The sequence below is a fragment of the Crassostrea angulata genome, chromosome 8, assembly GCF_025612915.1.
Source record: "Crassostrea angulata isolate pt1a10 chromosome 8, ASM2561291v2, whole genome shotgun sequence".
Lineage (NCBI taxonomy): Eukaryota > Metazoa > Mollusca > Bivalvia > Ostreida > Ostreidae > Magallana > Magallana angulata.
Genome location: NC_069118.1, coordinates 8036898 through 8048598, shown reverse-complemented (window position 1 = coordinate 8048598; position 11701 = coordinate 8036898). Strand labels below are relative to the sequence as shown.

At 33.2% G+C, this 11701-nt stretch overlaps 2 protein-coding genes across 2 annotated transcripts; one reads left to right on the top strand and one right to left on the bottom strand.

Annotated features, from left to right (window-relative positions):
- Positions 1-765: 765 nt before the first annotated feature.
- Positions 766-5863, bottom strand: LOC128159169 (EEF1A lysine methyltransferase 2-like). The gene is made up of 6 exons (XM_052822228.1): positions 5770-5863; positions 5373-5438; positions 3767-3884; positions 1676-1783; positions 1111-1345; positions 766-972 (listed from the first exon to the last, which is right to left on the bottom strand). Exons 1-6 carry the CDS (start codon positions 5829-5831, stop codon positions 875-877), a joined length of 687 nt encoding a protein of 228 aa, XP_052678188.1. The 5' UTR covers positions 5832-5863; the 3' UTR covers positions 766-874.
- On the top strand, positions 5841-11309 carry LOC128159170 (ras-related protein rab7). Its single transcript, XM_052822229.1, has 5 exons — positions 5841-5978; positions 7011-7071; positions 7769-7895; positions 8246-8464; positions 9612-11309. Exons 2-5 carry the CDS (start codon positions 7019-7021, stop codon positions 9828-9830), a joined length of 618 nt encoding a protein of 205 aa, XP_052678189.1. The 5' UTR covers positions 5841-5978; positions 7011-7018; the 3' UTR covers positions 9831-11309.
- Positions 11310-11701: the final 392 nt, after the last annotated feature.

Below are 11701 nucleotides of genomic sequence, written 5' to 3'. Positions count from 1 at the left end.
CAAATTATGCTTGGTGGTCATAAAAGTTATTCAGAAGTAAATTTTCCAAAATAAAAGGTGATCTACAATTCAGTAAACCACGTTCAGTTATAGCGAACATGCTTATAATGAATTGACGGTGACTGTAGTACATGGTGTAAACTTGCCGATATAATGAATTACGCTTTTAACGAAGCAAAATCACCAGTCTGTGGCATTTTGTTATAAGCGTGTTTTACTGTATACGCTAATGAATATACCTAATAGAAATTATACAATAACAAAGAAAAAATGGATATATGATATTTGTGTTCTGTCACTCCCGGTCTGAAAATTTAGCCTCAAAAATCGTCCATCCAAATGTTTTTGGAAGAGGAACTACAGAGCTTCAGCTAGACTGGATCCATCATCCAGGCCTGTTAATTAATTCCTTAAAGCAGAACACGACTTGTAAATAGGCGGCACCATACAGGTATATCAATCTTTAGATTTTGTTACACTGTTGCCGGCTTATGTGTAGTATTCCCAATATAGGGATTGAAGAAATTGCAGCCGCAATGAAAGGGATATATGGCAGACAATGCCTTTTACAAGTCATGTTGACAGCTTTAGTATCCCTTGATGCACCATTCAGGCAAGTTTGGTGAATTGAAAGACCAACAGCTATCTATATTTAGATTTGATACCAGCTTCATAAACTTTTAATCTGACACCGACACCGGTGGATTAGCATGTAAGCTCTCCCAATACTCCATCTTGGTGAGCTTATGACAAAAGAAGACTGTACATGATCACATGTTTATTTCACTATAAAAATGTGTACCGGTATTTACATGAAGTATGAATCTGTTCAGCTGAGCCTCACCAGTAATCCCTGCCAGACGAATGTTCTGCATCAGGACTTGTGTGTGAACACGAGAGATGTCACAGTGCTGCCTTTTTTACCACCAAATTGGAAGCTGGGGGTGGGTATTGTTTTAAAGAGCTTAAAATCTGAAAAGCACAGAAAACAAATTTCAAAAGATTGAAATTGGGCTTCACAGGATTTGATCACGGGACCAACCAACTTCATATCAACTTCATATCCAGGTGAACTTTTTAAATTTCTGTTTATTTCTTAAATAAACTTGCCTGTTTCCCAGAAATGTAGCAGTTGTTCCTTTGTCCAGTTGCAGGATGTTATCACAAACACTCCATCACTCGAGAGGATTTGCCTGACCGTTTTAAGGTACGCTTGTCGAGTCTTGATGTCATCGCCTGGAATCAGACTTATTGCATCATAAGTCCCCTTGTCAATCACCAACTTGTACTGCCTCGTCAGACACGTGTACTTCCGAGTGCAATCGTCAGCAATTAGGTCAGCTACCTTCAAAGAAAGGGGTCAGATAATATGAGACTTCTGTCAACATTTATGAGGGCTGGATGATTGCGTCCATTTTTAGGCTAAATTTACCTCCTTTAGTAGACAAAGTGCCATGTATAAAAATACAAGTCAATGTTCAATAGACATATTTAAAAGCTAAGCTATTTAGAGGTTTTTTTTATTGATTAATAGTTTACGGCCAAAAATATCACATTCATAAGTTTAAGGCAGATTTTATGGAATCAGCCCTTGAATGGTATCCGCCCAAGCTCAAGCTGAAAACAGGGCCGAGATCAAAACAACAGTGTGATATTCTATATATTCTATACCTACTTGATAGTCAATACAGGCCACTTCCTCCTTATCTGCAATAGACCTGGCTAGCTGGACGGCTCCCTCAGAATAGTCAACCCCAGTTAGGTTAGAATATCCCCTCTTTGCCTACATACCAGAAATATAATGAACCATGCTTTATAATATGATCTTGTTACAGGGTTGCGTTCAAGATCGTAGCTGCTACGTAGGGCTACGTAGTTGAACGGTAAGCTAGCCTAGCCGCTATATTTTATGCTAAGTATCAAATTCATGATGGCCTGACCTTGGTTAAAACTTTAACTTGAAATCTATAAACTTAGTGATATTTTGTTCATCCTTTAAGTTATAATGAATTTTAAAATGTATATTTCCACTTGAAATTAACAAATTATGTCAATGTAATAAGTCTTTAGTGGAATATTAAAAACTTCAAATTTTAGGCGGTCCGTTCAATAGACCTAGATATATACGACCTAGCGGCAAGGCTAGCTGCTACGATTATGAATGCAGCCCAGATGTTGATATTAGGAATACCCGAAAGAAGCACCTGAGGTCCATCTTTTATAATCACAAGCAGTGAACCATTTATAACAATACCTAAGTAATGTTGTGATACATATTCAATTTGCTAATAATAGACTGCAAAAATTGTGGTTTTGTCAATATTTGTGGGCAACAGGTTTAAAGAAAATCAGTTTCACGGATACATAAATTTGTGGCCAATGATACTATCAAATACAATTAATTATTAGAAAGAAGATGGGTGGATAAGGCATGTAAAATGCCCACACATGGTTGGACAAGCTACTGAGAAAATAAAATATCAATAAATCTGATACTGTTTTATTGATTTTTAACCTATAAACATGTTTAATGCTTGGAATATGTTGACTCAAACAGGCGTATACCTATCAAAACCTGCAAATACTGTCATTTTTTAGAACTTAATTCAATGTATTTTTTTTCAGAGAGTGGGTCTGTGCTCCATATTTTTCTCATAGTCTAAAAAAGGTCTAAAGGAAAACAAGCTGATTTCAATCAACAAAAACGTGCCGAGAGATGACTCACTATGCATTAAAATTATTATTTTGTAACCTAACATTTGAATGTTTTGAAAAAATAATACAAGTCCGTAAATTCGTGGCCAAAGTCACACATAATATTTAAACAGCCTACTTTGTTGTGTCTGAAATGGCTCAGTGGTTAAAGTACCTGACATAAGCTAACCTTATATATCTAGGGTTTTTATGTTATGGATTCGATACCACCAAAATTTCAGGCAATATTTGTTTTTCTTATCTTTTATTAAATATATTAAAAACTGAATATAGTTAGAAATTGTGCTTTTGCAAACTTGTACATGTATTATAATATTTGAATGGATTTAATTGGGGAAAAATAAATTCAAAATTGTATTTTACGACTAAACCGAATGGGCATTTGCGCCATCTTATTCCCCGGCCCATCTTCTTGGTTTTCATGAAAATTAAATTTTGTGGATCAACTCAACAAAGAAATCCATGAGATTAAATTGGTATTCAATGAATATTGATGAAACGTATATTGGTACCACTGTGACAGTAACTTAGTAAAGACTCGATAAATCACTGATGTGCATGCCATGATGTGACACAGTGCATGTACCACAGCTTTTTATGGCTACAGTGGTCGATCTACATGTATATGAATCATAGATTACAATCTTATATATGTGCCCCTCCTAAAGTTACATACATGTATTGACTCTTATTTACTTTATTTCAATTTTTTTTCTTTTTATTATATAACTGAATCAATAGTATTCTTTCTTTCTATTAATCTATACTGAATCAATTCTAGTATTGATTGCTTTAAAAAAAAGTTATTTCCTTTTAGGGAGTCAATATGGGGTTCGACATCAGCATTGGAAAAAAAAATGCCAAACACATTTGATATTTAAAATAAAATGTACATCAGTTATTAGGGATACCTAGAGGTAAATGGATGGTAAGCTGATGATGAGAGGTGTTGAAATAGTGAAGTGGCATCTTTATAACTGGTGACTGCTTAATGTTAATACATGAAAATACTTTTAATTGTTAGTCATGTAATTAAGTCTGAATTTGTTACCATTTCCAGGAGCATCACCCCATTGCCGCAGCCTAAATCTATCACAGGGTCTTCGGTGACTACTCCTCCATAATCTTCCAGCCAATCCAACACCCTCTCTTGGCTGTCCTCTCCAAACCTTTCAAATAAAATTTTTATTTAAAGCTTGTTTCAAAATACCGCTGATATTCCCACTTGGTGAGAATGGAAGTTTACATCAGCAGCTTGCTAGACTAAGTCTGCTGGTCGCTTCGCCAGCATCAAAGACATGCCACTGCCACAACAATGCATGTGGTTGAAACAATGCAATTGCATTGAAAATAGTGTACTGCTGGTGGAAAAAAAACTATTTTCCTAATATAGATCTTATAGCATTAAATCATGATTTTTTTAAAGATACAGACGGTGTGTACATACAAATTGAGTAACGCACATGAGCGTGTTATGAAAATTTGTATGCATACATCGCTGCAGTTTTGAGACTGTATCTTTCAAAAAATCATGATTTAATACTAATATTAATATATATATATTTGTACATCTTTTAAACTTTTTGCCTTGTCTGCATTTATACCTTAAAATTTCTATCTTATCATAAGTAATGGAAGAGCCACTGTAACAGCCACAAGTGTGAGCTTTGATTTTCGCTTGTGACGTTGCATTTTACAGCATTCAAAGTTTGTGATGTCATAATAATACTTGTCATTTTAACCTTTTAGTATGCTGTGTGTATTACAGTTTTATTACTGCCGTAGCTTTCAACACACTTTACAAGCAAAAAATATGTGGAATGTAAATACAGTAAAACTCATTTAGTACGAACACGGATGTAGCGAATTCTCTGATATAGCAAAGTTTTTTTGAGTCCCCGGTAAGATTCTTAACAAATCTTAGCAAAATTTTAACAAATTCGGATATGACAAATTTACAGATATAGCGAACTCATTTTGAGTCACCAGATTTTCAAAAACAGTTTCTCAGGGTTTTTTTATATACAGCAAGCTGAATATTTTATGTTGTTATAGTTGCATATGCAGCTGATTGTGCTCATTAGAATGCACTATTTTTTAGTATCAATATCTTTCTAGGTTGACCCTTGAACCCCATAAACATACTTGTGTAAAACTTATGTAACATCTTATTGATGAAAAATTTTGACTGATCCTTGTCCAATCAGATCGTAGTAGGTACGTGGAGTTACGACAGTTACGACATTTACCGCTTATGACTTGAATGAAAGAAAGAAGAGAGAGAGAGTATGGAAGTAAATGTATCGATACAATTCAAACTTGTAAATAATCTGTGACCTACTGTGTTCAGGAAATCAATATATAAACAACATTTGTCAGTAAACACATGTATATATGCATGCATGTATGTATTTATGTGAATAAAAACTAAACTAAATAGCTTCAAACTAGAAGGTCTGCATGGCTCCCACATCTGTAATCCTCAGCTAAAATTTGATTTCAACTTGTATATTTATTCCATTATATAATATATTCCATCATATCCATCATGGGTATATTTGCAATAACTTTCAATTGTGAAATGCATGGATTATGATTCCATCAATAAATTTCTTTTATTTCATTTCATTATCTTTATAAATCTAACTTTTAAATACCATATTTCTCCAACATCTCCAACGTCATTAAATGACTTGATTTCTCTGTCATATGCTTGATCCCAACTGTAAAAAAAAAAGAAGGAATTATAGTCTCCTTTTAGCTGCATGTTTAGGGCTACATTGACCAATTGTTGACCTGCACGATATCTCTTTATATATAGATTACGTATACATATCCGATATCGTTCATTTTAATAAACAATGGTCCATATACAGCTGATTGCCTGATATATGCACTGTAACTGATATATGCATACTTTTAGCACCTGTGACAAAACGCTTGAGCAACCACTATTGTTTAATTCATAAATATTTTCCAATGCAAATCAGTCTTTTTTCTAACGAACAAAATATATTTTTTAGTTAATAATAAACTCTATGAGTATCACATTACTATTCTTTGGTCCCAAGTTCAGATGACACAAAGTCACGTTTTGTATCACTGGAAGCTGACATAATGGATCGAAAAGGAGGTCGTCGGAAGTTGAATGACGTCACAGGTCACGAGACAGGAGCCATTTTAGAGGTGTCTCACAGATGAAGTGATTTTTCTAACTCAACAACCATCGAATTGCAGATTTTTTGATCAAATAGTACAATAAGGTGAGTGTAGACTTTGAGATATAGATTATTTCTTGCTAATGAGTCAGGCCTATCTACAGGAAGTTTAGATATTCAGAAAGAATATTGAGTAAAATGTGAGAATCATGAGGATAGGAATTGCCAATTTCTTTCTTGTTTACATGAGGAAAATGAAATAGAAAACTCTTTTTATAAGCCATACACTTATTTTTCATTGATACAAAGATTGAAATGTATCTGTATCTTTCTATTTAAATCGAAACATAATCAAAGTAAGCGTTGGAAACAAATGTAGATTTTTTAATCAACAGTTGATCAGCTGACCAGGGCTATAAATAGACCATCATAAGATCTTATGTGAATCTCTATTTACTTCTTGTAACAAGTGAAAAGAATCATGTTTCGTTTCTGTTAGTTGATAATTTTCTGAAAAGGGAGTACACCTCCAGTATTTTGAGTATAGTGTGCTGCATAATTTACTGCACACATTCATTCATAGTCCTGGGAAAGGATAATTATAATGAATTTATTTATGTGGTGTATTCTGCATTAACAATTATAAGACTGTATGATGTTAAAAAAAGAATCTTATACAGGATTCAGAATGGTGGCCTTTTTTTGGTGTTTTATCCGTGATAGTATGAAATGTATTTCTATATGTATTTATTTGTTTTATTTATTTTCATTATCTGTTTTGTTAAACACATGCAGCTATAGATTTTAATAAACCGCCAGTTACACTGAGTTGACTGAGTAAGTTAATGAAACAACCAACTGCCTCCTTTCTATTCCGTTTACATGCCTCGAAGCTTTGTAAATCATGCACTGTTTATCACAAATGACAGTAAATTCTTTTTATTCAGGATATCGATTGGTTGAGCAGGAATATAGTTTATTGGATAAATTGCTGTATTTTATACAGTTGATGTGAATTGAATGATGAAAAAGCTTTCCCAAAGGTGGTTAAAAATTTCCAAGTGCTAACTCATATATATATTAATTTATTAAAATTCTCTGTAATTTTTATCTACACAATTTTCTTTTTATTTGCAGAACAGAACATGGCATCAAGAAAGAAGGTGTTATTAAAAGTTATTATACTTGGGGACAGTGGGTAAGACATAATTTTTTCAGTTCATATTGTTTTCATAAATAATAAGTACAATGTTATGCCTCACCCACTTTTTTCTTGCAGCAAACATTAATGTTCTTATTAGTTTACATATAAAAAAAGTGAGTTAACATTGAGTCCCCCCATCCCCACCTCCACTGAGCACAGGTAAAAAAGATTTGCAAGATAAAATTTATTTAAGATGATTAAGTGCCTTTTCCATGCTTTATTTTATACAATCACAGTACAGGTCTAATTATTCTGAGCCAGTACAGAATTATTTAGCTGTACATGTAGGTCTGTAGCCCCCGGTCTGAAAAAATTCGATTTGGGAGCTACAGTGCCTCCCATATTTAAAAACTGGAATTTATGGCACACAAAAAATTGCTCTAGTTTTAGACTGATTAACCTTTTTTACACCCAAATTTGCAGTTTTTTTACAATGGGAGGCTGTAGCCTCCAGGTCATCTGTACGCTCAGGCGAATTGTTGTTTTCATCATTATGAGTTGAATGGGGATCATCAGTGATGGTGATCACTTTGGTTCTATAACCTGCATGTGTTTGATTGTGATTTTCTACATGAATATTGGAGAAAAAGACAGATAAAACAGCTGCTTTATCCGTGTGCTATCTTAACATTTGTGAGACTCTGTTATTATGCAATTCTATGATGCTAATTTAATTGTTTTGTATCTGCAGAGTCGGTAAGACATCCCTCATGAACCAGTATGTGAACAAGAAGTTCAGTAACCAATACAAAGCCACCATTGGAGCAGATTTCCTGACCAAAGAAGTGATGGTAGACGACAGACTAGTCACAATGCAGGTAAAAGGAGAATCTATCAGTGTTCAATGTGTTTGTAAAAAGTATGCAGCATATTGATTTTGTTAACAATAATGTACCGGTATAATTGATGAGCTTATCTTTAGGTGTAAATATAAGAAATAAACAGGAATGTTAAAAAGTTCATGGGGATATGAACTTAGTTATTTCTTAGATGTATCACTTTTGTGCTCATCAGAAATAATATTTAAAGATGCAACTTGAAGCTTAAAAAACCTGATAATCCCAACGGGGTTTAGTCAGATGACACATAGCAGCACATCATCAATATAAAGGAAATATTTTGTGAGCTGTATATGCCTGTAATGGTAGATATGCTGTTGTTTCTATAGATTTGGGATACAGCGGGACAGGAGAGATTTCAGTCGCTGGGTGTGGCGTTCTACAGGGGAGCTGACTGTTGTGTTCTTGTGTTTGATGTCACAATGCCAAACACATTCAAATCTTTGGACAGTTGGAGGGACGAATTCCTCATCCAGGCCAGTCCCAGGGACCCAGAAAATTTCCCATTTGTTGTTATAGGAAATAAAATTGACTTGGAAAATAGGGCGGTAAGATGAATGATATTGATGAAGTTGAATGTATACAACATGAATTACTAGCTGTGATAGGCAAATATCACAGATATCTATCTTAAGTTTGCTTATTGTATTTCTTTGCTTTAGAGATTTTGAAAGATTGAATTTTGATCAGTTTGTGTTTCAAACAGAACTTATGTACAGCAAATTTCGAAAACAAATTTATGTATGACGAATTGCACACTTTACTAACCATTCTTTGATTTTTCCGTACATTCATAATAATATTACAGATACTGAGGATAAAAATATGATGTAAGAAAAGTTCATTTACAGAGACCGGGTCTAATTTGTTCTGCCCTAGATTTTTGAATGAAATTTTTTACATGAATTCTACTGATATAATTATTATTTTAAGATAAAAAAAATAAGGCATTTACCACACCGTTTGTTTAGGGGGTCTTCTCAGAGTTTGTTAATTTTTAACATAGGACCATATGGGATTTTGCTGGAAATGTATCAATTTTGCACATTTTTTACATTTAGTTTAAAATTCTGCCCTCGGGATTTCTTTTCTGTTGTACATATTAAAGTTATTGCTAAAAGGCATCAAATGGTCAAATAAAAAAAACCTTTTACCTCCTGGTTTGTTCCAGGGGTCTTATCAAAGTTGATTTTTGTATGCTCAATTTCCCAGATTTGTCAGATAATGGCTATTTTTCATTTGACAAAGGCGGAAATGGTGATCTTTATAATATTATTAGAACATTCAGACATATTTAAGTAATAGATAAATATATAACATCACATATTAAGGGTCATTAATATAAAATACATGGTCACTGTCTGAAATATATGAATTAAACTATATTTAGGCTGGTTAAGAAAACGTGACAGAGGGCTAGGCTTGCCCAAATATAGCTTATACTTCGAGACATTTATGTTTATTCCACAATATAACATTAATTTTACTCATCAAACGTGCTATTTTCAACAAATTTCGATGAATATCTGCAGTTGAAACCATGGCGTCAACCAAGCAAAAAGATGACGTCACAATACAAATGAAACGCTGCGCGAAAGCGTGCGTACTCGTTCTGTACTTGGCCTCATTAAATGTAGGAAATGCTGTACAAGTTGAGAACTCAATAGTAATATTTATCTTTAACATCTTTTACAGGTGACTGCTAAGAGAGCACAGAGTTGGTGCACTAGTAAAGGAGAGATTCCTTATTTTGAGACCAGTGCTAAAGAGGCCATCAATGTAGAACAGGCTTTCCAAACTGTCGCTAAGAATGCCCTGGCTCAAGAAACAGAAGTGGAATTGTATAATGAGTTTCCCGACCAGATTAAACTTACAAACGATACTAAAAAGCAAGAGAGTGGATGTGGCTGCTAATAGGAATTACTTTCGTTTCATGTTTTTTAAAAAAAATCATTTATTTTCACGAAAGAACTAGAGAAAAAAAAGTTTCAAATATTTACTTGTAAAAATTGCAATCATGGGCCTCACAGATTTTTCCGGGAATGAAGAAAAAGTGACCAATCACAGAGCAGTATCGGACATGATGGGTGTATGTGTGTACGTGATGAGAATTGAGGTTGGATGTTGACATTACTTGACCGATTTGTTCAGTAACTCCCATGAATTGAGCGATTTGAACTGGTTAATTTATTTGTGATTTAGGTCAGATTATGTACAGTCTAAATATCAGCTGTTAGAAATCTTTAAGTAACATGTGATATCTTTACTTTTCCATGTGTTTGTCATGTTTATTCCTGGCAAAAATTGTTTCTCAATAATACTTGTGGATTTTTTTTGTTCTTAGCATATATACAAATATGTATACAGGTACAATGCATGCTTTTCAAGGCTTCATTTATTCAGTTATGGAGAAAAATATGACCAAAAAATGGAAAAAAAGTTTAACATCCTTGATTCAAATCCAAGTGCTAAGAACATATCAGTTAATAAAATGTAGGTTATATTGGTTTAAGATTTGAGATGTATTTTTCTATATTTTATGTATAAATCAAATTTCGTGAACAAGTAGATACCAAAATAATGTTTATCTTTCTAGTTTCAAATGTTATTGTCCCCATGTGATTTATAGCTGTGAGAAGACCTCAATATCTTGTTGATACTGAACAGGGTATTCTGGGATAATTAAGCCTCAGTTATTTGTGTTTTTGTTGATTCAAGTGACTGTTTGTTTCACAGCTGTTAAAAAGAAAATTTCTTTCCAAATCGTAGAGATAATTGTATGTTTAGTAAAACTTTCTTTTCTGTCTCTCCATTCTAAAACATGTTTGATTGGTTGACCCCGTAGTGAGTGGGAGGTCACATAAGTTTCTGTCATGGCTGTTTGTTTTGTTGGGTAGTTTTTGATAATGAGAAACAAGTGGGCCAGCAATATATTGTTATTCTGTTATAGAAAGCATGGTGTATTTCTACATAACAAGGACAAATGTAATAAAACAGTAATTAAGTATTGGTACTGCTTCTGCATGTTGGTAAATACTTGTAGATTCCATGTGATTGTTCTGTACTGTCAAGTCCGGTCACTTGTTTAGTAAGATCCAGTGTTTATCAATATTCCTATCATGATTTGGTGTCTAACTGACCTATTTATTTCCTTTGTGAAATTTTTTGTTAGGTATACTTAAATCGAATTCTTTGAACACCAGTAAGGCTATTTTGTTTTACATGTAATTGATTGTATCTTAAAAGCATGACATTTTTGTCTTATTTACATGTAAAAGGAAATTTATATGAAAGATTCCTTTCTGGCAAATTATGTGTACACAACTTGTGTAATTTTGAGCATTATTGTAAAAAATGATGAAAACAAATAATAAATATGAAATACATGCCGTACATTCATTTCATTTGTTTTACATGCTATCAGAGGTGCTGATAAAAATTTGGATCGTTAATATTATTATTTATATTAGGATAGTGTTCATTTAGGCTACCTAGACTTCTACATCTCATTTTCTAATTTAAATTCATTAAACTACTTGCTTGGTTCAAACTTATAAAGTGATAAGGGAAAATAGTGAATATTTTTTAATTTTTCAAAGGCTAAAATGATAAGGGCATTTTTTATGATTGTCTCATTTATCTGTGCTCAACTAAAAACTTGTTTCCAACTTTTTTTTCCAAGTTTGTCTTTATTATTCATGATTTAAAATGTTGCACTGAATGTTCAAATTTAAGGTTCTCCAATCCTCAGCCTCAAAGTATTTTTTCATCATTATTATAATGTT

What these genes read in the sequence shown, in the direction of transcription:
- LOC128159170 (XM_052822229.1), top strand. Translation starts at nt 7,019, where the DNA reads ATGGCATCAAGAAAGAAGGTGTTATTAAAAGTTATTATACTTGGGGAC. An exon ending in ATTATACTTGGGGACAGTGG is followed by an intron (nt 7,072 to 7,768) that starts GTAAGACATAAT and finishes TTGTATCTGCAG; the next exon opens with AGTCGGTAAGACATCCCTCA. An exon ending in TTGACTTGGAAAATAGGGCG is followed by an intron (nt 8,465 to 9,611) that starts GTAAGATGAATG and finishes CATCTTTTACAG; the next exon opens with GTGACTGCTAAGAGAGCACA.
- LOC128159169 (XM_052822228.1), bottom strand. Translation starts at nt 5,831, where the DNA reads ATGTCAGCTTCCAGTGATACAAAACGTGACTTTGTGTCATCTGAACTT. An exon ending in GAACTTGGGACCAAAGAATA is followed by an intron (nt 5,439 to 5,769) that starts GTAATGTGATAC and finishes TTTTTTTTACAG; the next exon opens with TTGGGATCAAGCATATGACA. An exon ending in GCTACATTTCTGGGAAACAG is followed by an intron (nt 973 to 1,110) that starts GCAAGTTTATTT and finishes TGTGCTTTTCAG; the next exon opens with ATTTTAAGCTCTTTAAAACA.